At 47.1% G+C, this 24,235-nt stretch overlaps 2 protein-coding genes across 3 annotated transcripts in view; both read right to left on the reverse strand.

Moving 5' to 3' along the window:
* Positions 1-223: 223 nt before the first annotated feature.
* Positions 224-1,204, reverse strand: LOC122703286 (olfactory receptor 1020-like). Its single transcript, XM_043917467.1, has one exon. It carries the CDS (start codon positions 1,202-1,204, stop codon positions 224-226), a length of 981 nt encoding a protein of 326 aa, XP_043773402.1.
* An 11,585-nt stretch (positions 1,205-12,789) lies between these two features.
* LOC122701060 (olfactory receptor 5B21-like) overlaps positions 12,790-24,235 on the reverse strand; it is a 32,405-nt gene continuing 20,959 nt past the window's right edge. For both annotated transcript variants that reach the window (XM_043914071.1, XM_043914070.1), the window contains exons 2-3: positions 14,675-14,812; positions 12,790-14,402 (exon numbers count right to left, since the gene is read on the reverse strand). In XM_043914071.1, the coding sequence (XP_043770006.1) occupies positions 13,422-14,402 (981 nt within the window). In that variant the 5' untranslated portion in view covers positions 14,675-14,812 and the 3' untranslated portion in view covers positions 12,790-13,421. The remainder of the gene's footprint in view (positions 14,403-14,674; positions 14,813-24,235) is intronic.

Here is a 24,235-nt window from a genome sequence, read left to right on the forward strand (position 1 = left end):
TGTTTACTGAGTGAAATATCCTTCGATTGTAGAATGAGATCATCCTTAGGGTGGCTGCTTCACTGTGCAAGGCAAAGTGACTGAATGTGATAATAGATGCAAAGTTGCTTTAGCAACCCTCTGTATAAAGTATGGTATTTGCTGTTTCTTTCTTTCCTCCTCCCCCTCCTTCCAAACCAGGCTGCTCCTGGCTAGGACAGTTCACAGTCTGATTTGGAAGAGGCTATGCCTTCCTCTTGCCAACAAACAGCCTCGCGGGGTTTAGCAGGAGCTTCCTCTGCAGGGCCTCCTTCACCTCCTTGTTGCGGAGGCTGTAGATGAAGGGGTTGAGCATGGGGGTTATGATGGTGTAACAGACAGACACTACCTGGCCGCTGGTATCATCGGTGGATCCATGGGGCTGGACGTAGGTGAAAATCACAGTGCTGTAGAAGATGGCAATGGCCAGGAAGTGCGAGGCACACGTGGAGAGGGTCTTCTCCTTCCCAGCTGCTGAGTGCATCCTCCCAATGGCCAGCAAGACCAGGCTGTAGGAGGTGAGGATGAGGGAAACAGGCAGAAGGAGAACCAGGGCAGAGAAGACATAGAGGATCACTCCTGCCACGGCTGTGTTTGCACAGGCCAGGCGGAGAAGGGGTATGACATCACAGAAGTAGTGTGGTACCTGGTTGGGCCCACAGAAAGGCCGGGCAAAGACATTCCCAGTCTCAATAGCAGAATTAGCTCCACCGAAAGCATAGGAAGCAGCCACCAGCTGGAGACAGGTGCCCCTGGTCATGACAGAGCCATAGTGGAGAGGTCGGCAGATGGCCGTGCAGCGGTCGTAGGCCATGGAAGCCAGCAGGAAGCTCTCAGCTGTGGCGTGCATCACAAAGAAGGTCATCTGGACCATGCAGCCCTTGAAGGAGATGGACCTGTCAGAGGCCAGGAGGTTGACCAGCAGCTTGGGTGTGACCACCGAGGAGTAACAGACATCGAGGAAAGAGAGGATGCTGAGAAAGAAGTACATGGGACTGTGGAGGTGGGAGTCCGTGAGGACGAGCGCCATCATCCCCAGGTTGCCCACCACGGTCATGGCGTAGATGAGCAGGAAGCCTCCGAAAAGAAGCTTCTGGAGATCTGGGTCATTGGAGAATCCCAGCAAGATGAAGTGGGTGACGGGGGTGTAGTTTCCAGCGGCAAGGGCTAGTTCTCCAGGCGTCATCTGCAGAGGTGACAACTGATCATCACTCAGACACTTACTACTTCCATAAGTTTGAGCAACTCACTTAACCATTCTGAGACTCAGCTTCCCTAACTGTAGAACAGGTGATGTATTCTAACCTATTTCATGAGGTTTTCATAAGGATTCAGTTGGATCATGCATGTAAATTATATAGCAGAACCAAATTTGTGTTGGTAATAATAGTATTGCTATTCCTCCTTCCTCCCCTCAATGTAATTACTAACTCTACAAATAATTAATCTTTATTTTCTGTTTGGTTTCATGAGGGGAATTATAACTACCTTTGGGGGGAAAAGCCAAGTCTTCTATCCCTAGACTACTGAAGTAATACGTCCACTTTACATTTGGCCGTTTTTCTTTTGTTTTTTAACAGATATTTTTGCCGAGTGCGTCCGCCTGTGCAAGGTACAAGGAGGAAGAACTGCGGGCGAGTGTCAGTCTTCTGCCGGACGCATGGAGGGTCGCGCTCCAGTGGCAGGACATGGGCTGTGGAGGCAGACGGACCTAAGTCTTCATTTCAGCTCGCCTCTAACTGGTTGTGTCTCCTTGGATAAGCTGTATCTTTGTCTTGTTTTTCTTACCTGTGAAATAGAAATAATATCTACGCAGGACTGCTCTGTGGCCTAGATGAAGTGAATGAATGGAAAAGCTCTGAGTGTCTGGAGCACAGAACATCATCAGGAAAGGTGAGGTCCCTTCCCCACGCTCTCGTGCCTGCATCCACACACACAGGTCACAGGACGCAGCGCTGCCAGGCTCCCGGCGGGGTGGCAGAGTCCGGTCACACGACTCGACCTCGGCGCTTCCGGCCCTGTATTCCCGCTTCCTCACCAGGGGCCCTCGGTGATTCTCACATCCACTCTCCCTCGCTACCGCTACCTCTTGGGTGAAGCACTTCATTTTGCCCGAATGAAAACGTCCATGAGTCTCTGGTCCACAGTGAATGTTAATGGTTTTCTTTTTCTCTCCTAAGACGACAGCCAGATTCCCTTGATGCACACAGACACACACACACTCACACTGTCACACACACACTCACACACTCATACATTCTAATACACACACTCACACACACTCTCACACACACTCTCACACACACACTCACACACACACACACAGTCACACACACACACTCATACACATACTCTCACACACTCGCACACACACCACACACACACACTTACACACACACTCTCTCACACACACACTACACACTCACATGCTTACACACACACTCACACACTCTCCCCCCCACACACACTCTCCCACATACTCACACTCTCACACACACACTCACACACTCATACATTCACATACACACACTCACAAACTCATACACACACTCACACACTCTCACACACACTCACACACACTCTCAGACACACACTCATACACACACACACTCACACACACTCACACACACTCTCACACACAGTCATACACACACATGCACACACACACATTCTCACACACTTACACACACACACTCACACATACACATGCGCACACACACACTCTCACTCTTACACACTCACACACTCACACACACAGAGTCATTCAGCTCTGGGTTTAGGCTGAGCCCCTTCATCCTGCTTCCCAGGAGGTGAGGTCTCTGGTCCTCCTCTCCCGCTCCCCGTCTCTTTCCATCTTCCCTGCTCCAGACAGACTAGGTTCCCTCCTCACCTACTCCTCCTGCCCGACTCCCAGAGGAACTCGGGAGTCCTTCAGAGGCCCATCTGTGATCATCCTCACTGATGACCTTGCCTGACAGCCTTGCAGATGGACCCGAGGCTCCCACCTAGTGAAGGGCCTCCAGATGTCCTGCCTCAGCCCTGCCGGGGCCTCCCCTCACCCGGCTGAATTCCCTTCCGTGTGCGGCTCTCATCTGGAGGTTGCATCTGACTCACAGGGATGCATTTAGAATTGCTTACAGGGCTTGGTCAAGGTTTCTAAGTCTCTTTCCCCCCTGCTGGGTTGTTTTGTTTCTCTATCACACTGTAACTTCTGAAAGCAGACACTGTTTTAAGTTTTGTATCAAGAGAATAGCAAATATTTGAACAGTTACAGTTATGCAAGAATGTTTGAACAATTGAGGTTGTTCAGCAGTATTTAAACAATTACTGTTCAAAATAGCATGAAGCATGACTTTGACCATTTAGGATCTTGAAATAATGTTGAAAGAAACTGACTCCTGTGACTCAGGAGTGAAGGAGCCTGGAAGGAATCTTTGTAGGGAACAGCGAGGGCTTCAGAAAGAGAAGGGACGGGCTGGACCTGGAAAAATGAGGAAGGTGGAGCCTTGTGGAAGGGATGAGGGTGTGCAACAGCCTGGAAGTGGGAATTAACCTCCTCTGTAAACGTTTACTGGGCAAAAAATGCATGGCAAAGACAGTTTGAGCTTCAGTTTCCTCGGTTTCCGTGAGGCAGAAGGACAGCACGTGTCACTATACTTAGCACAGTTCTGGAAACAGGGTAACGCGTTAACTTTCATGCCACTCCCCGTTCGATTATGACCATGTAGTGGGTGGGAGCTGGGAGATTGCCTGGGGACCCCTGAATGCAGTGGGGGCTCAGGAGATGCTGACAGGCTGGCAGAGCAGGGGGTGGGGCGCGTCCAGATTTGGGGGAGAGGAAGGAGAAGAGGACAGGCGACCTCAGCTCTCTGAACCCGCTCTGCTGGGGGACTCAGTAGGACTTCCGATGGACCATCACCCACCTCAGCGGGCGGCGCTCCCACCTGGCGCACCTCCAGTGGGAACTCGGGAACCTCCCCGCCAGGCACGCGGGGGACCCCGAGACTCACTGCCACGCCAGCCGTGTCTTTGGGGTTCTCTCTGGAGCTGTTTCTGGAGTCAGAGCTGATGGCAGGGCACCCGGCTCAGGTGAACAGAGAGCGGCCCTCAGGACTGAAGCTGAGGGCGCCTCCGGTCCTGCCAGTTTATCAGGCTGGCTCTGCCCTGTCCTGACCCCAGGTGCGGTGGAGGCTCAGAGCTCCGGGGAGGCCCTGAAACATGCCGGGTCCTCATCCTCTCCTGGGACCCCGGGAGGAGCAGTCTCAGGGCAGAAGGGATGATCAGAGCTCCAGGGAGGCCCTGAAACACCCCCGGGTCCACATCCTCTCCTGGGACCCCGGGAGGGGCAGTCTCAGGGCAGAAGGGGTGATCCCCTGCAGAATCTGGTCACTTGCTTTGGTCTTGAAGCAGAGAGAAATTAGGGTCTCCTTGAGGGGCTGGCGCTTATGGTTCCATCTCGGCCGCAGGGAGACTCAGTTGGAGAGGTGAGAGCGGTCCTGCCTCCTCCCTGGACTCTGAATTCTGGGTGAAGAGACGTTATCCTGCCCCCTTGGGGGCTTGCTGGAATCTGGAGGCCAGTTTGCCCAGCTATTCTACTAAAGGGCCCAGGGGAGCTCGGCTGGATACTGAGGACCTGCCCTGGGCTGCAACCCTGGAGGCCGAGTCGGTGGCGCTGAGCCCCACGGGGAGCGAGTCTGGGGGGGGTCAGGCCGGCTGCGCCCCGGTCCTCGCCGGCCCCGTGTCCCAGCCGCGGGGGAGCGCTGAGTGGGCTGGGGACACAGGGGCAGGCGTCCCGGGGCCTGACCCTGCCTGGGAAGCTCTCCTGGCTTCAGCCACCAGGGACTTGTCTAAGCAGGCGCTGGGGTCCTTGTTAACGGAATGGGTGGTTTATCTACATTAGAAATTAAAAAAACTGTATTTTCAGAAGTGAAGCTAGCATTTAAGCACAGGAAATGCCAATGGGCGCAAGGAGGAGCCAGGGGAATGGTTAACCTGGAGCAGAAACCACCCGGATCATCTCCCAGGTGTGGCTTTTCCCCTTTCCTCTCTCTGACTCTGCTTTGTGGGTGGCGGGGAGCGGGCCTGCTCTCTATTTGTCAGCTGACTCTGCTCCCCTGAGCCTGACCCTTGATGGCTCAGCTGAGGCTCCTGGAGTGGGGGTGGGGGAGGTTCTGGAATCAGGAGTGTCTGAGATGAAGAGGAGTACAGGGCACGTGACCCAGCGGCTCTCAGCTGAGACGCAATGGTTCCACTCTGCTCTGAGTCAGGCCTGGATTGCCCAGTGGGAAGACCGGGAGCAAAATCTAGGCATCAACATGAAATAAAAAATATATATGGTCATGAAAATAAAGTATCAGGACATGGAGATTTTCTTTAAAATAATCTGGATGGGTGCACGGTGAAAAATGTAAACAACATTTTGAAGATAATTGACAAGATCTGAACATGAACTGTGAATTGGCTAACAGTACTGTATCACTCTAAAATGTCCCAATTTTGATAACTCTACTGTCTGTTCTTGGGAACTGCTCATTAAAGTGTTTAGTGATAAATGGTTTTGAATACATTATATGTGAATATTTAAAGTGTTTTATATTTATAAATGAGTGCGGCAATTTAGAAACAGTTAGTTACTCTAAAGGGCACAATGTTCTTGTATTATTCTTGCAAGTTTAAAAATTATGTTAAAATACATTATAAATGTAAAATATTAAACTATATTGAAAGAGTAAAAACAAATCTGAGTGGGAGAAGTTGTAATAGTACTGAGGCTGTGAATTGTTCGTTGTTGAAGCTGGATGATAAAGACATAGGCACTTTGGGGTTATTTTTTTCTGCAACACAGGTATTACTTGCATTTCTGTGGGGCAAAAATCTGTAAGTTAATATCTATAGTAACTTCACTGAATCTGGAACTTTTAATAAATAGTAAACAGTGAATGAAAGTAGATTTATTTTCCTAAATTAATCTTTGGGAGGTCTTGTTAGGCAACGTCTCAGAATGACATTGAAAAGACATGCTGTTCACTTTTTCCCATTATTTACAAGTTTTGGACAGTTTTTCTTAGCAAGTCTTTATTTCTATATTTTAATAGAGTTATGAATTCTTAAATAATATTGATGATAGTAGTTACCGTTTATTGAACATGTATCTGTGCCAAGCAGTCTCTTAAGGGTTTTACATGTATTAAGTGTGTTTTAGTTCCTCAATACTAGTATTAGGTACTATTTTTATTCCCATTTTATAGTTGAAAAAAACTGAGGCACAAATCTCTAAGATCATACAGATAGAAAGTGGGAGAACTATGATCAATCCCAGACTGTCTGGTATCAGATTGTACATATTATTTGCTGTTTCATTCAGGTGCAAAATCAAATTAAGTGTTTGTATCATATTTGAGACTTCACAATTTTTGTTTTGGATTGTGAATTGTATTGCTTCTCTCTTTCCTTTCCTTCCAAACATAAAACATTTTAAGTACAATGTTCAAATTTCTAGGATTCCACTTTCTGAAACATTTTTCAGGAAAATATTTTCAAGAGAGACAGGGATTACCTGAATAGGTAAATAACTTTCCTAGCCCACCCCATAGTATCTAAGTAAGAATGATCAAATCACCAAAGCATCCATTAGTTATCTATTTTTATTGTGGACTTTGGCCCATGCAGTTGTAGGAAGAATTGGAAAAGGATCAATTCCTGGGATTCTGTTCATTTAATGCCTTGGGGCAAAGGCATAGAAAAGTAGAGATAGCGTTGGATTTTGAGTATAACTATCTGGGTTTGGTTTCAGTTCTTTGTCATCTTTATGGTCTTCCTATATATATATATATAAATATGCTTATTCTGAAAAATATTGTTTTTTGTTTTTATGCTTATTCTGAAAAATATTTTAAAACTTTGTTTTTATGCTTATTCTGAAAAATATTTTAAAACTAGTTGAACTGTGCATTTAAAAATGTTCTCAATTGTAAAATACACTTGCCAAAGTGTATAAAATCAACCCCATTTGAAGAACACTGTTAAACACCTATGCATGCCTTATTTGGGGCTTCCCAGGTGGCTCAGCGTTAAAGAATCTGCCTGTCAATGCAGGAGATGCAGGAGATGTGCGTTCGATCCCTGGGTCAGGAAGATCCCTTGGATGGCAACCGATTCCAGTATTCTTGCCTGGAGAATCCCATGGACAGAGAAGCCTGGCGGGCTAGGTCCATAGGGGGCAAAGAGTCAGACACGACTGAAGTGATTTAGCAGGCACGCACATGCACTATCTACCTTAAATACATGTTACAAGCACCTTTAATGTGGTTATGAGTCACCTGGGGATCATGCTAAAATGCAGAGGCTGATTCAGTAGGTTTGGGAGGATCCTGGGGGTCTGTGTTTCTAACCAGCTCCCTCCTGGTGGAGATGGTGGTGGTCCACAGACCCCCAGGCTGTGCCTCCTGCTCTGAGAACCCTCCTGTGAGCCTCTCCCTAATTTCAACCCCCCTGTTCTCCGCAACAAGAGAAACCCCAAATTTTGTGTAACCACTTCTTGTTTTATTTTAAATAGCTTTACCATCCGTGGAAACGTTTCAAAATATTACAATTGTTTAGTTTTGCTTTTTAAAAATTTTTTTCTTAAGTCTGATGATTTTTAAATACAGTTTTAGAGGGTTATTTCCATTTAGAGTTGTTACAAAGGATGGCTGTGGTCCTCACTCTGTGCAGTGCGTCCTCCAGCGCGTCTCACGCCCAGTCCTTGTCCCCGCTCTCTCCCACCCCCGCAGTGCTCCTGGCTCTCCCCCCAACCCAGGTCACCGCTGTGATTGCTCAGTCACTTTAGCTGTGTCCGACTCTTCGTGACCTCCGTGGCCTGTAGGCCGCCAGGCTGCGCTGTCCATGGGGTTTTCCAGGCGAGAGTACTGGAGTAGGTTGCCATTTCCTCTTCTGGGGGATCTTCGCAACCCAGGGATCGAACCAGCGTCTCTTAGTTCTCCTGCATGAGCAGGCGGGTTCTTTACCACTAGCGCCAGCTCTATGCGTCTGCTACTTTTCTGGTATGTTGCTATTTGCTGTATTTTTATTAATAACGTGTTTTTAAATTTTAGTTGTTGTATTTTGGCTGCACTGGGTCCTCCTCGCCGCACGGGCGCTCTCGCTAGCCGCGGCGAGTGGGGGCTCCTCTCTGGTTGCGGTGGGCGGGCTTCTCATTGCGGCGGCTTCTCCTGTTGCCAGGCGTGGGCCCTGGGCTCGTGGGCTCCGGGAGTCTGTGGCAGGGGGGCTCCGTAGTTGCGGCTTCCGGTGGTGCGCAGTTTTAGTTGCTGCGCGGCGGCTGGGATCTTCCTGGCCCAGGGATTGAACCCGTGTCTCCGACACTGGCCGGCAGAGTCTTTACCACTGAGCCACCAGGGAAGCCTGCTGTGTTTTTTTATATCATGCAATATTTTGTGCTTGTCTGACTTATTTCACTTAGCATAAACCCCTCTGAGTCCATCCACGTTGCTGCAAATGGCAAAAATTCATTCTTTTTTTTTTTTTTAGCAACCGAGTACTATTCCATTGTACACACACACACACACATCTTTTTTATCCATTCCTCTGTTGATGGGTACCTAGATTGCTTCCATGTCTTGGGAATTGTAAATAATGCTGCTGTGAACATTGGGGTGTGTCTATCTTTTCAAATCAGTGTTTTTATTTCTTTTGGATACATATAGCCAGGAGTAATTGCTGGGTCATTTCCTGTTTTCAGACGCTATAAAATGGAATAATACTGTATGCATTCTTCTGTTACTTTCCTATTTCACTTAACCTTATGTTGTAGAGACATTCGTTTTGATACGGAATGATATGTAATGAATGGTATGTTATTGTGATGTAAACGAACCTGTAGTTCATTTATTTTTGCTCCTGTTTAGTTTCTGTTAGGAATAAGCTGCATTTTATTTATCCGTTCCTAGTGCTGACACCTCTTTGCGCTACTTTCACTTTTTTGCTGTGAGAAGCAGTACGGCTATAAGCATTTCGGCTACATGTTTCACAATGCAAATGTGCGAGAATGTCTGTTTTATAGAAGTTCTGCTCATGCTGGATCCTAGAGTATGTATAGGTTCAACTTCTTAATCTGTTGCCAGTTATTCTCAGAAGCAGAAGCTCAGAATAGCTCAGTTGGGAGAGCGTCAGCCTGAAGATCTGAAGATCCTTGGCTGGATCCCGTTCCGGCGGCGGAGTCAGGCGTCTGCCCCAGCGGGAGCTCCGCGCCCGGGCGCCCGTCTCCTCTGCGATCAGGCAGCGCCCGGCTGCCACGGTTCTCCCTCGCGCAGGGCCGGCGACCTGCTTGCGTGGACACGGAAACACTGGTCGATTTTCCTTGGACAGAAAGGAGCTCAGACCAGTCCATCCTAAAGGAAATCAACCCTGAATTTCATCGGAAGGACTGATGCTGAGGCTGAAGCTCCAATACTTGGGCCTCCTGATGCGAAGAGCTGACTCACTGGAAAAGGCCCTGATGCAGGAAAGACTGAGGGCCGGAGAGAAGGGAGCAGCAGAGGGTGAGATGGTGGGATGGAGTCACCGACTCCATGGATGCGAGTTTGACCAGGTTGAAGGAGACCGTGGAAGACAGAGGAGCCTGGCGGGGGGTCGCAAAGAATCCACACAACTTAGGGACCAAACAGCAACGACGATTCTCAACGGTGGTCAGTCCAGTTTACACAGAACCGTCCCTAACATTGGGATTGTCCGCTTTTTAATGTTCGCTACTTTGGAGGGTATATAGGTGTATCTGGGACTTTAATTTTTATCTCCCTCATTGCTAGGGAGGGTTTCGGGTGTTCAGCCAGACCCTGCCTGCCTTCTCACAGGCTGTGAGATGTTGGATGAGTTGCCCAATTTAGCTCCTCTTTTCTTCAGCTGTAGGAGGAAGACAACAACATTCACTCACAAGATATAATCCTTTCTAGGGAAAGACTTGCCGCTGTCAAAATGACATTGACCCAGCCTACTTTAGGTTTCACTTTGACCCGTACTCTTCCTGGGTGTAGGAAGCTGGAATCAATGCAGAGATGATGGAAGCACCCAGAAAGGCAGCCTGGGTGTAAGGAGAGGAGTCTATCAGCTTGTGAAAAACGCCCAAGTACCCAGAAGTTGCGTGTTTTAGTTAAGGAAACTCTAATAGCTTTAATCAACAACCCCCAAATTTCAGTGACCTAACAAAATGAGAGTTTATTTTTTGTTGCCAGTTACAAGGCAGCATTTCTCCACTGACTTAGGAATCCAGGTTCCTTGCAAGTGTCTCTGCGATGCCCTTCAGAAGTTCCCTGTTCCACCTGTCAGCAGAGGAAAGAGAGTCAAGAAGTCCTAACACCCACCCACTTCTTAAAAATCCATCCTTGGGATGGCATGTCTCCTCCAGTCACATGCCTTTGGTGAGACCTGCTCACGCGGTGGCATCTATATGCAAGGGGGCCTCAGAAATGTGGCCCCGAGTTGCGATTGTCCGCTTGCCAGCAGGACGCTCAGTCATGTCTGACTCTTTGTGACCTCATGGACTATACGGTCCATGGAATTCTCTAGGCCAGAATACTGGAGTGGGTAGCCTTTCCCTTCTCCAGGGGATCTTCCCAGACCAGAGATCGAAGCCAGGTCTCCCGCATTGCAGGCGAATTCTTTACCAGTTGAGCCACAAGGGAAGCCCGAGAATATTTTAACGAGTGCCTATAATCAATCAGGCATTGTCCTAGATGTTGAGGATAGAACAGGGAATGGGACAGGACACTAATTTCCCACTCCTCAGATTGAAAGTATAAATATATGTTCACCATTGGTATAGTTGAGTAGAGACATATCGTATATATATTTATCTTGTAGTTTCTGTTTTCTGACTTTCGTGTTTGCGAAACGTTTTCCTTTTCATGATTTCTCATTCTCCCTTGAGGAATATAGGTGTTTGCAGGTACCCACTCTTGGGTGATACATTACAGGGTTTAAACTTAGATAAGGTCCCTCTTAGTAAATACTACCAGATTGTGCCTTATTAGTTTTATTAAAACAATTTTTTTTGAGAAAATGAGTTTTTTAAAAAATGTATTTATTTTATTATTATTGTTTGGCTGTGGTGGGTCTTCGTCACTACACGTGGGCTTTCTCTAGTTGCTCTGAGCGGGGGCTTTTCTTCCTTGCAATGCTCGGTCTTCTCATTGAGCTGGCTTCTCTTATTACTGAAGCACAGGCTCTAGGGGAGTGGGCTTCAGTAGTTGTGGCCCATGGGCTGGGGTGCTCCATAGCATGTAAGGGCTTCCCAGGTGGTGCTAGTGGTAAAGAACCCACCCGCCAATGCAAGAGACTTAAGAGATGCAGGTTTGATCCCTAGATCGGGATCCTCCCTGGAGGAGGGCAAGCTAATCCACTCCAGTATTCTTGCCTGGAAAATCCCATGGACAGGGTGGCCTGGTGGGCTATAGGCCATAGGGTCACAAAGGGTTGGACACAGCTGAGGAGACTTAGCATGCACGCACATGTGGGGTCTTCCCAGACCAGGAATCGAACTGTGCCCCTTGCATTGCAAGGCGGAGTCTTAACCACTGGACTACCAGGGAAGCCCCATTATTTAGTTTTAGAATTCAAGGGAACTGTGACCTCTAACCTCAGGCAGCTGTCAACTAGCAATTTTACTGCTTGTAGGGCATGAACTTAGTCTGTGATTCAGAAAATACTCAACAGAAGTAGCTTAGCACAGGCAAAGGGCGCTTAAACGTTCCCACCCAACGGAACGGCCCACCTCAGTTATGTAGACTTATGAGTCAGCCAACACTATATTTCACCTTTAATCTGATGATGTTTTAGAACTCCATACAGACGATGGTGTAATCAACTGCCCAACTGGCCAGGGACAGAGGCAAAGCTATGTATCTATTAAATATCATTTAGTTTTTCTGTGTCTGGATTAAAAAGAAGGCTATATTTCCCAGTCTCCATTACAGTTATGTTGAAGCCATATGATTGGGTTTCAGGCGAATGGCATGTGGGTTGAAGTGATATGATCCAACCTTAGGCCAGGCAATTTAAAGCATTCTATATGGCTTTTTAAAAAAAATAATTCTTTAAAAGTCTAGTTGATGGACATACAGTTGATTTACAATGTTGTATTAATATCCAGTCCACAGTAAAGTGATTCAGTTATATATATACTTTCCCAGGTTTCTTGTTACTCATTTTTATCACACTCTAGATGTTCTGACCTGCTGTTTTCCCTGGATTGTGTAGTCTTCATAACATTTAGGGGTTCTATCATAATCCATGCAGGGAGTGATTCTTTAAATAGTATTCCTTCTTTAAACATTTACATTTCTGCTAATTTTTTTGCTTTAAAAAAATGATGTTGTGATAAACCTATTTGTAGAGTAAGATTTTTCAAATTTAGAATAACATCCCTAAGATGGATCTGAAAAAAGGCTTTTTAATGATTCCGATGATCAGGGTGAATCTGACTCAGTGCAGATGAAGACTTTGTGTTAACTTAGGAGCAGGCCTTCTAGTCCAGCATTCAACCCTGAATTAGGTCCAGTTCAGCTTTTTTATTTGTATGCTTCTCTAAAACACGTATATTCACCACATTACATGTATAGTTAAAAATATTCAGGCCAGATAGACAATTTTTTTGCGGGAGGAGTTGCCTTGAGCAGCTTGCAGGATCTTAATTCACCAGGGATGGAAGGCACGCCCCCCGTGGTGGAAGCACCCACTGCTAACGGCTGGACAGCCAGGGAATCCCTAAGACAGAATTGTTTGGGATCAGTCTCCTGAAGCACCGCATCTTAGACAAAGCTGTATCTGCCTAAATGTCTTTCTCTCTCTCTCTCACACACATACACAAACACACACACACACACTCTGGAGAATTATAAGATGTACAAATGTCTGTCTAGAAAAACAGATGTTTGGGGCAAGTTCTCTTTTGATCCTGAGGTTTTATTTAACCGGACAGCTCATCAAAACACAGCAGCAGTGAGAAATAAGGACCCTTCTATCCAGGCCATCCTTCTTTGTGGAACAGGAAGAAAGAACTGAGCCCCTGGAGCCTCCCCCCATGTCACTGAGTCAGTGGGAAAGCTGGAATAATTCTGTTGCCCCTGGTGTGATGTTCCCTGGGAGTCATGATGAGCTGCTGATAAACGGCATGTGGCTATGGGGTAACTGAAATAGCTCTGATGTTTTTGTGGAAGCTCTGATTTTGAATACTCACCCTCTCACCAACTGTATGATTTTAAATAGTTTGTTTTTACAGAGTGAAGTATCCTTCACTGTAAAATAAGACCATCACAAAGGATGATATCTGCTGTTTCTTTCTCACTTCTTCCCTCTCCTTCCAAACCAGGCTGCTCCTGGCTAGGACAGTTCACAGTCTGATTTGGAAGAGGCTATGCCTTCCTCTTGCCAACAAACAGCCTCGAGGGGTTTAGCAGGAGCTTCCTCTGCAGGGCCTCCTTCACCTCCTTGTTGCGGAGGCTATAGATGAAGGGGTTGAGCATGGGGGTTATGATGGTGTAGCAGACAGACACTACCTGGCCGCTGGTATCATCGGTGGATCCATGGGGCTGGACGTAGGTGAAAATCACGGTGCTGTAGAAGATGGCAATGGCCAGGAAGTGGGAGGCACACGTGGAGAGGGCCTTCTCCTTCCCAGCTGCTGAGCGCATCCTCCCAATGGCCAGCAAGACCAGGCCGTAGGAGGTGAGGATGAGGGAAACAGGCAGAAGGAGAACCAGGGCAGAGAAGACATAGAGGATCACTCTTGCCACGGCTGTGTTTGCACAGGCCAGGCGGAGAAGGGGTTGGATGTCACAGAAGTAGTGTGGTACCTGGTTGGGCCCACAGAAAGGCCGAGCAAAGACATTCCCCGATTCAAGAGCAGAATTAGCTCCACCAAAAGCATAGGAAGCAGCCACCAGCTGGAGACAGGTGCCCCTGGTCATGACAGAGCCGTAGTGGAGAGGTCGGCAGATGGCCGTGCAGCGGTCGTAGGCCATGGAAGCCAGCAGGAAGCTCTCAGCTGTGGCGTGCATCACAAAGAAGGTCATCTGGACCACGCAGCCCTTGAAGGAGATGGACCTGTCAGAAGCCAGGAGGTCGACCAGCAGCTTGGGTGTGACCACCGAGGAGTAACAGACATCGAGGAAAGAGAGGATGCTGAGAAAGAAGTACATGGGACTGTGGAGGTGGGAGTCCGTGAGGATGAGCGCCATCATCCCCAGGTTGCCCACCAAGGTCATGGCGTAGATGAGCAGGAAGCCTCCGAAGAGAAGCTTCTGGAGGTCTGGGTCATTGGAGAATCCCAGCAAGATGAAGTGGGTGACGGGGGTGTAGTTTCCAGTGGCAAGGGCTAGTTCTCCAGGCGTCATCTGCAGAGGTGACAACTGACCATCACTCAGACAGTATTACTGGGCGTGTCCACCCGTGCAAGGTACAATACAGGAGAACACCAAGCAGGTATAAGTCTTCTTTGAAAGGAAGTAATGGGGGCCTTCGTTGGTGGTCCAGTGGCTAAGACACTGTGCTCCCAGTGCAGGGGGCCTGGGTTCGAATCCTGGTCAGGGAACTGGATCCCACATGTGGCAACGAAGACCCGGCACCGTCAGACAAATATTTAGAAAGTAAACAGGAAGTATCTTACCGTAGTGGATGGGATGTGGGCTGTGAAGCCAGACAGACCTGAGTCTTCATTCTGACCATGACACTGTTTGTATCAGCGGTTGAGACACTGGTTGTGTCTCCTTGGAAAAGCTGTATCCATGAGCCTTATCTTTCTCACCTATGCAAGGGAGAACATATGTCTATTCAGGGTTGCTCTGTGCCCTAGGTGAAAAAACCAAATTGTAAAAACCTCTGAATATCTGGAACACAGTGAACAATCAGTAAATGTGAGGTCACTTCCCCTTTCTCTTGTGCCTGTATCTCTAAATGCAGGTCACAATATGCAGCAGTGAAAGTCAAGGTCCTGGTGGTGTGGCAGAATCCTCTCATATGATTCAGCCTTGAAATGTAACCTGCAAAATCAGCTTCCTGCCCTGGACTCCTGTTTCCCCACCTAGGTCACCCGTGCAATTTTCATATTCACTCTTCCTTTTGTAACTGTCTTGGTTTAGGGCTTAATGTCGCCCAAATGAAAATGTCCATGAGTCTCTGGTCCACAATGAATGTTGGTTTTTCTTTTTCTCTCATAGGATGACAGCCAGATTACACACACACACTCACACATACACACACACTCACACACACATATCACATACACATTCACACACTCACATACACACACGCACACACTTATACACACACATGCACACACACACAGCCACTCACATACACATTCACACTCACACACACTCACACACTCAGACACACACACATGTGCACACACACACTCTCACTCTCACACACTCACACACGGAGTCATTCAGCTCTGGGTTTAGGCTGAGCCCCTTCATCCTGCTTCCCAGGAGGTGAGGTCTCTGGTCCTCCTCTCCCGCTCCCTGTCTCTTACTATCTTCCCTGCTCCAGACAGACTAGGTTCCCTCCTCACCTACTCCTCCCGCCCGACTCCCAGAGGAACTCGGGAGTCCTTCAGAGGCCCATCTGTGATCATCCTCACTGATGACCTTGCCTGACAGCCTTGCAGATGGACCGCAGCTCCCAGCTAGTGAAGGGCCTCGGGATGTCCTGCCTCAGCCCTGCCGGGGCCTCCCCTCACCCGGCTGAATTCCCTTCCGTGTGCGGCTCTCATCTGGAGGTTGCGTCTGACTCACAGGGATGCATTTAGAATTGCTTACAGGGCTTGGTCAACCTTCCTGAATCCTCCTTCCCCACCCACCCCCAACTGCATTGCTTTGATTCTCTATCACATTGGAACTTCCCAAGCAGAGGCTGATTTACGTTTTGTATCAAAGCAAAGAGCAAATACTTGAACAGCCTCTGTTATGCCAAAAATATTCGAACAATTGCAGTTGTTCAAAAGTATTTAAACAACAATTGTCAAAATAGTATAAAGCATGGCTTTGGTTGTTTAGGACCTTGAAATATTGTTGACACGCAGACTCCCTCCCGGGACACAGGTGTGAAATTGCGTGACGCCCCCTCGGCGGTGGGAGCCGTTGGAGGGAACAGTGAGGCTTCAGAAAGGGAGGAGGAGGCTGGGGCCTGAACAACGACGAAGGGGCGGCTGGACGCGGGGAGGAGGGTGTGCGACAGCCTGGAGGTGGGAATTAGCCGCCGCGATAAACGGAGCATTTTTACTGGCAAAAAGTGCAGCGGAACTCCACGTCTTTGAGCCGCGGTTTGCCCTTTTCCCTCGGTTTCTGTGAGCTAGGGAGGGGATGGGGGTCAATGCCCGTAGCACACTCCTGGACACAACAGACCCGCAAGTTATGTAAGCGCTCATGCCCCAGGTTAGATTAGGAACAGGTAGGGGCTGGGAGCCCTGAATGCAGTGGGGGCTCAGGAGATGCTGACAGGCTGGCAGAGCAGGGGGTGGGGCGCGTCCAGATTTGGGGGAGAGGAAGGAGGAGAGGACAGGCGACCTCAGCTCTCGGAACCCGCTCTGCTGGGGGACTCAGTAGGACTTCCGATGGACCATCACCCACCTCAGCGGGCGGCGCTCCTACCTGCGCACCTCCAGCGGGAACTCGGGAACCTCCCCGCCCGGCACGCGGGGGACCCCGAGACTCACTGCCACGCCAGCCGTGTCTTTGGGGTTCTCTCTGGAGCTGTTTCTGGAGTCAGAGCTGGTGGCAGGGCACCCGGCTCAGGTGAACAGAGAGCGGCCCTCAGGACTGAAGCTGAGGGCGCCTCCGGTCCTGCCAGTTTATCAGGCTGGCTCTGCCCTGTCCTGACCCCAGGTGCGGTGGAGGCTCAGAGCTCCAGGGAGGCCCTGAAACATGCCGGGTCCTCATCCTCTCCTGGGGCCCCGGGAGGGGCCTTCTCAGGGCAGAAGGGATGATCCCCTGCAGAATCTGGTCACTTGCTTTGGTCTTGAGGCAGAGGAAGGTTAGGGTCTCCTTGAGGAGTTGGAGCTTATGGTTCCATCTTGGCAGCAGGAAGACTCAGCAGGAAAGACAGGAGCAATTCTGCCTCCTCCCTGAATTCTGAAGTCTGGATGACGGCCCCTTGGGAGCTTGCTGGAATCTGGAGGCCAGTTTGCCCAGCTATTCTACTAAAGGGCCCAGGGGAGCTTGGCTGGACACTGAGGACCTGCCCTGGACTGCAACCCTGGAGGCCGAGTCGGTGGCGCTGAGCCCCACGGGGAGCGAGTCTGGGGGGGGTCAGGCCGGCCGCGCCCCGTTCCTCGCCGGCCCCGTGTCCCAGCCACGGGGGAGCGCTGAGCGGGCTGGGGACACAGGGGCAGGCATCCCGGGGCCTGACCCTCCCTGGGAGGCTCTCCTGGCTTCAGCCACCAGGGACTCATCTAAGCAGGCGCTGGGGGCCTTGTTACCAGAATGGGTGGTTTATCTACATTAGAAATTAAAAAACTGTATTTTCAGAACTGCAGCTAGCATTTAAGCACAGGAAATGCCAATGGGCGCAAGGAGGAGCCAGGGGAATGGTTAACCAGGAGCAGAAACCACCCGGATCATCTCCCAGGTGTGGCTTTTCCCCTCTTTCCCTCTCTCTGACTCCGCTTTGTGGGTGGCGGGGAGCAGGCCTGCTCTCTATTTGTCAGCTGACTCTGCTCCCCTGAGCCTGACCCTTGATGGCTCAGCTGAGGCTCCTGGAGTGGGGGTGGGGGAGGTTCTGGAATCAGGAGTGTCTGAGATGAAGAGGAGTACAGGGCACGTGACCCAGCGGCTCTCAGCTGAGACGCAATGGTGCAGCGGAGCTCTGAGTCAGGCCTGGATTGCCCAGTGGGAAGACCGGGAGCTAGGGAACCAGCAAAGTCTAGGCAACAGCATCAAATAAAAGTCACATGTGGTCATTAAAGAGGAGGAGATGGTTGGATGGCATCACTGACTCAATGGAGATGAGTTTGAGCAAGCTCCGGGAGATGGTGATGGACAGGGAAGGCTGGAGTGCTGCTGTCCATGGGGTCACAAGGAGTCAGACACAACTGAGCGATTGAACAGCAACAAATTGTCATTAAAATAAAGTCCAGGAAAAGATACACACAGGGATTTTGGAATTTTCTTTAAGATTATCTGGGTGGATGCATAGGGAAAAATAAAGAATATATTCTGGAGAGAATTGGCAATCTAAATATGAACTGTGAATTAGATGACAAAACTATATCACTACAAGGGTCCCAGTTTTGATAACTCTGTGGGGTTTTCCTAGGAACTGCTCGATAAAGTGTCTAGTGATAATGGTTTTGAATGTTATATATGTTAATATTTTATGTGGAGTAGGAAATGGCAACCAACTCCAGTAAGAATACTGGAAAATACATGGAAAATCCCATGACAGAGGAGCCTGGCAGGCTACAGTCCAGAGGATTGCAGAGTTGGACACAACTGAGCACACACATGCATGCATTAATATTTTATGTATTCATTATGCACATATATGTATATAAATGGGGCAAAAACAGAGAATTGGTGAGTCTAAAGGGTATGTGTCGTGTGGTTTAGTCTCTAAGTCGTGTCTGACTCTTGTCCACCACCAGGCTCCTCTGTCCGTGGGATTTCCCAGGCGAAAATACTGGAGTGGGTTGCCATTTCCTTCTCCAGGGGATCTTCCCTGCCCAGGAATTGAACCTGCGTCTCCTGTATTGCAGGCAGATTCATTACCGACTGAGCTAGGAGGGAATCCTGTATTATTTTTGCAGCTTAAAAAGTTATGTTAAAATACATTACAATTATAAAATAAGTTATATTAAAAGTTAAAGTCTGAGTGGGAGGAGTGCTGATGGGAGAAATGCTAAAATTGTTAACTGTTCAAATTGAATAAGAAGTAAATCTGAATTAATATATCACACTATCTGCTTTGTATATGTTTGAACCTTTGAATCCTAGTTTAATTTTTCAAATTGAAATCCACTTGACATATCACATTTTTTGTGCCAATTTAAGGTGTATAGCATGCTAATTTGATACTTTTATGTATCGTTGCCATTGTAATGGTAATTAGCACCTCTATTGTCACATAATTATTATTTCTTTTTAGTGGTTGGATTAATGAAGATCTAGTCTCTAAGGCTTCCCTGGTGGCTCAGACGGTAAAGAATTTGCCTGCCGAGGCCGGAGACCTGGGTTCTATCCCTGGGTTGGGAAGATCCCTTGGGGAAGGGCGTAGCAACCCACTCCAGTATTCTTGCCTGGAGAATCCCGTGGACAGGGGAGCCTGGTGAGCTATAATCCACAGTGTCGCAAAGAACTGGACACGACTGAGTAATTAACAGAAGCACACACAGTCCCTTAGAAAGTTTGATGACTATAGAAAATATTGTCTGTGTTCACTGTTTTCGCACTAGATCTCTAGGATTTACTATTTGGGGCAAGTCTGTACCCTTAACAGCATCAGACCTGTGTCACATCTCCCCGTGCCTGGCAACCACCGTTGTACTCTGTCTTTATGAGTTCAGGTGTTTTCTAGATTCTTCATGTAAGTGGTGTCACGCAGTGTTTGTGTGTCTCTGTCTGACTTCTCTCCCTCAGCTTCCTGCTCTCAGGGTCCATTCATGTTGCTGCAAATGGCGGGATGGCCTCTCTCACGGCTGAAGAACATCCCGTTGAATATATATACACCACATGCTCTGTATCCATTCATCCGCTGGTGAATTCAGGTTGTTTCCATATATGGCTATTCTGAGTGATGCTTCCGTAAACATGGGAGTGCGTATTAATACTAATTTTAAAGAGCTCTGAAGTACCACAGAAAAATGAAAACTTTCTTGCAATTCTTTTCACTCCGTTTACAGTTTAAAATTTGTAAGTAGAGTGAAGTAAAGAAAATAATTTTTTCAGTAGTTATGTTACAGACAACAAAACTGATATTCAGAGAAAAGAAGTCTCCTACCCAAGGTCACGCAGCTCATTAGTTTTGGACTCAAAGCTTTAACCCTTGTTTCTTGGGCCCCCAGTGTACAATCTTTAGATGAAGCCTCCATCCTCTTAAATGGTGTGGCATCAACAATTTGGGATTAATGAGTGCGTAGTACTTTCTTGCCCTGAAAGTTGCTTAGGCACTTTACTGCTTCACCTTTGGGGAGACTTAAGAAAAAACACCCAGAGACTAATATGATACCCTATGTCCACTATTTTGGCTTAGTAACTGTAGATGTTTTTGCTATATATGTTTCAGATCTTTTCACAAAAATTTTATTTATTTTGTAATTTTCTTTCTTTCTTTCCTGTTGGCGGTGTTGGCTCTTCATTGCTGCTGGGCCTTTCCCTAGCCACAGCGAGCAGGAGCTGGTCTTCCCTGCAGCACACGGGGCTCTCTTTTGGGGCACGCAGGCTATAGGCACAAGGACTTCAGCATGTTTGGTCCCCAGGTTCTGGCGAATGGGCTCAGTCGTTGAGGCAGGCAGGCTTAATTGCTCCACGGCCCATGGGAACCTCCTGGACCTGGGATCAAACCCGTGTCTCCTGCATTGGCAGGCGGATTCCTTACCACTGAGCCACCAAGGAAGCCCCTTCAGATTTTTTTTTTTTTAATTTTACTTTTAACTGTAGAATAATTGCTTTATAATGTTGTGTTGGCTTCTGCCATACATCACAGATCTCTTTTTTTGTTGTTAATCAGAGAAATAATACATTAAAGTTCATTGAAATCCGCATGTGATCTACCCTAGTTCCAAGACTCTCTTTCTTTAGAGACAACCATTATCATTGACTTAGCTTGTATCCTTTAGTCTATGAAAACCCAGTTTTCAAAAACTGAAAACTGTGACCTCTACAAATGTAACAGAAACACATCAAAGAGGTTATACAATTTATCGAGGAAGAAAACAGTAGCTATTAAGGCTAATTCAAGGAGCATTTGAAAGATAACTATAGGCAGTAAACTTAATAAAATTAACAAAATAAACGTCATCAACTTAATGAAAGAAAGTTTAGAATGTAGAGAAGGTTGTTGGGTTAGATATCCAAGTGGTTCTTGTGCTATATGGCAGTAAAATGAGAACTTTGGGGTTTTATATTTTCTATAAGACAGATATTGTTTGCATTTCTACTGGACAAAAATATATAAGTAATACATAACTTCACTAAGTCTGTAACTTTGATCAACAGTGAACAGTCAAACCAGTTTCATTTTCCTAAATAAATCCTTGATCACCCAAGGATTTAGAGAAAGCCTCGGAATGACGCTGAAAAGACACGCTACTCACCCTTTTTCAGTATTTCCAAGTTTTGGATAATTTTTCTGAGCAAATCTGCGTTGCTCTGTTTTAGTGCAGTTATGAATCCATAGGTGATAATAGCAGGTAGTAATTATTGAGCATTTACACGTGCCAAGCAGTGTCTTAAGTGTTTCATTAATACATGTATTAGGTCTATTTAGCTCCTCAATACCAATATTAGGTTCTATTGCTATTCTCATTTTACCCATGAAAAATCTGAGGCACAAATTCCTAAGACCACTCAGCTAGAAAGAGGCAGAACTATGATCAGTCCCAAGGTGTCTGGTGTCATACCATACATATTATTGTGCAAGTCACTGTTGAGTTCCTCATCTGCTAGATGGCAAAAACACTCTTTGTTGACTCTGAGCAGTCACAGTTTAGCAGTACCCCCCAACCCTGCCTCAACATCCACCCCTGCAAATCTATACCATTTAAAGAATATTGCTAAAACAGACACGTATTTACGCACTCTTTCTTAAAATAGAAACTTACAAGTGTCTTTAATGTGCTTGTGAATCATCTGACAAATTCTGATTCAGTAGATTGGGGGAACAGCCTGAGACTCTGTGCTTCTAACTAGCTCCCAGGTGACACAGATGCTGGTATTCCACGAGTGTCGTGACCTAAGAATATTTCTGTGTTCCTCTCTCTAGTTTCACCCGCTTTTTCACCCCAACAAGAGGTAAGCATTATCCCAAATTTTGTGTAATGGCTCCTTGCTTTATTTTAAATAGGTTTATCATCAGTGAATACAGTTCTAAATATTATAATGGTTTAACAGTCATTACAGAACATTGGCTGTGTTCCTTATGTTGTTCAATGCATCCCTGAGTATTTTACACTCAAATCTTTGTACCATCCACTCTCCCACCCGTGGTAACCCTGGCTGCCCTGTCCCAGTGGTAACCACTAGCTTGTTCTCTGTCTGTATCTGTGAGTGTGCTACTTTTTTGTTATAATCACTAGTTTGTTGTATTTTTTAGATTCCACATAAAAGTGATATCATACAGTATTTATCTTCCTCTGTCTGACTTACTTCACTTAGCATCAGTTCAGTCCAGTCGCTCAGTCGGGTCCTACTCTTTGCGACCCCATGGACTGCAGCACATCAGGCCTCCCCGTTCATCACCAACTCCCGGAGGTTACTCAAACTTATGTCCGTTGACTTGGTGATGCCATCCAACCATCTCATCCTCTGTCGTCCCCTTCTCCTCCTGCCCCCAATCCCTCCCAGCATCAGGGTCTTTTCAGTGAGTCAACTCTTCACATGAGGTGGCCAAAGTATTGGAGTTTCAGCTTCAACATCAGTCCTTCCAATGAACACCCAGGACTGATCTCCTTTAGGATGGACTGGTTGGATCTCCTTGCAGTCCAAGGGACGCTCAAGAGTCTTCCCCAACACCACAGTTCAAAAGCATCAATTCTTCGGCGCTCAGTCGTCTTCACAGTCCAACTCTCACATCCATACATGACCACTGGAACAACCATAGCCTTGACTAGATGGACCTTTGTTGGCAGAGTAATGTCTCTGCTTTTTAATATGCTGTCTAGGTTGGTCATAACTTTCCTTCCAAGGAGTAAGCGTCTTTTAATTTCATGGCTGCAATCACCATCCGCAGTGATTCTGGAGCCCAGAAAAATAAAGACTGCCTCTGTTTCCATTGTTTCCCCATCTATTTCCCATGAAGTGATGGGCCCAAATGCCATGATCTTAGTTTTCTGAATGTTGAGTTTTAAACAACTTTTCACTCTCCTCTTTCACTTTCATCAAGAGTCTCTTTAGTTCTTCTTCCTTTCTGCCGTAAGGGTGGTGTCATCTGCATGGCTGAGGTTATTGATATTTCTCCCGGCAATCTTGAATCCAGCTTGTGCTTCATCCAGCCCAGCATTTCTCATGATGTACTCTGCATATAAGTTAAATAAGCAGGTGACAATATACAGCCTTGACATACTCCTTTTCCTATTTGGAACCAGCCTGTTGTTCCATGTCCAGTTCTAACTGTTATTTCCTGACCTGCACACAGGTTTCTCAGGAGGCAGGTCAGGTGGTCTTGTACTCCCATCACTTAGCATAATACTTTCCAAATCTATACATGTAGCTGCAAGTGGCAAAATTTCCTTCTTTTTCCCTATATAGGCTATATATACTTATAATAAGCCATATATATATATATAAGCATTATATGTGAGGCCATAGCCCTGGTGCCACCAGGGAAGCCCTATACATAGGCTCAGTGATAAACAATCCTCCCGCCAAGGCAGGACATGAGGCTTCGATCCCTGGATTGGGAAGACCCCCTGGAGAGGGAAATGTCAACCCAATCCAATATTCTTGCCTGGGAAATCCCAAGGACAGAGGAGCCTGGCGGGCCACAGTCCATGGCGTCACAAAAAGGTTGAAATATGACTTACCGACTAAACAAAAGAACAACATATATATATATAAACACACACACACACACGCCACCTCCTTCTTTATCCATTCATCTGCTGATGGGCACTCAGGTTGCTTCCGTACCTTGGCAACTGTAAACAATACTGCCGTGAATGATGAACGCAGGTATCTTCAAAACAGTGTTTTGTTTTTTTTAGCTGTGTACCTGGGAGTGGAACTGCTAGATACTTATCTGTTTTTAAACTTTACAGCGATGGAATAGTAATGTGAGCAGTCTTCTGTCACTTCCTTATTTCCTTCAACCTTATGTTTTAGAGACATGTTTATCTTCACGTGCACACCTGTAGTTCATGTATTTTTGCTACCGTTTAGATTCTGTTATGAATAAGCTCTGTTTTATTCATCGTTCCTACAGACGACAGATGTTTGTGTTGCTCTCACATTTTTTGCTATGAGAAGCAGTGCTGCTTTAAGCATTTCTGGTCTACGTTTTATAATGAAAATGTACA

Source organism: Cervus elaphus, chromosome 1 (genome assembly GCF_910594005.1).
Source record: "Cervus elaphus chromosome 1, mCerEla1.1, whole genome shotgun sequence".
NCBI classification, from domain to species: Eukaryota; Metazoa; Chordata; class Mammalia; order Artiodactyla; family Cervidae; genus Cervus; species Cervus elaphus.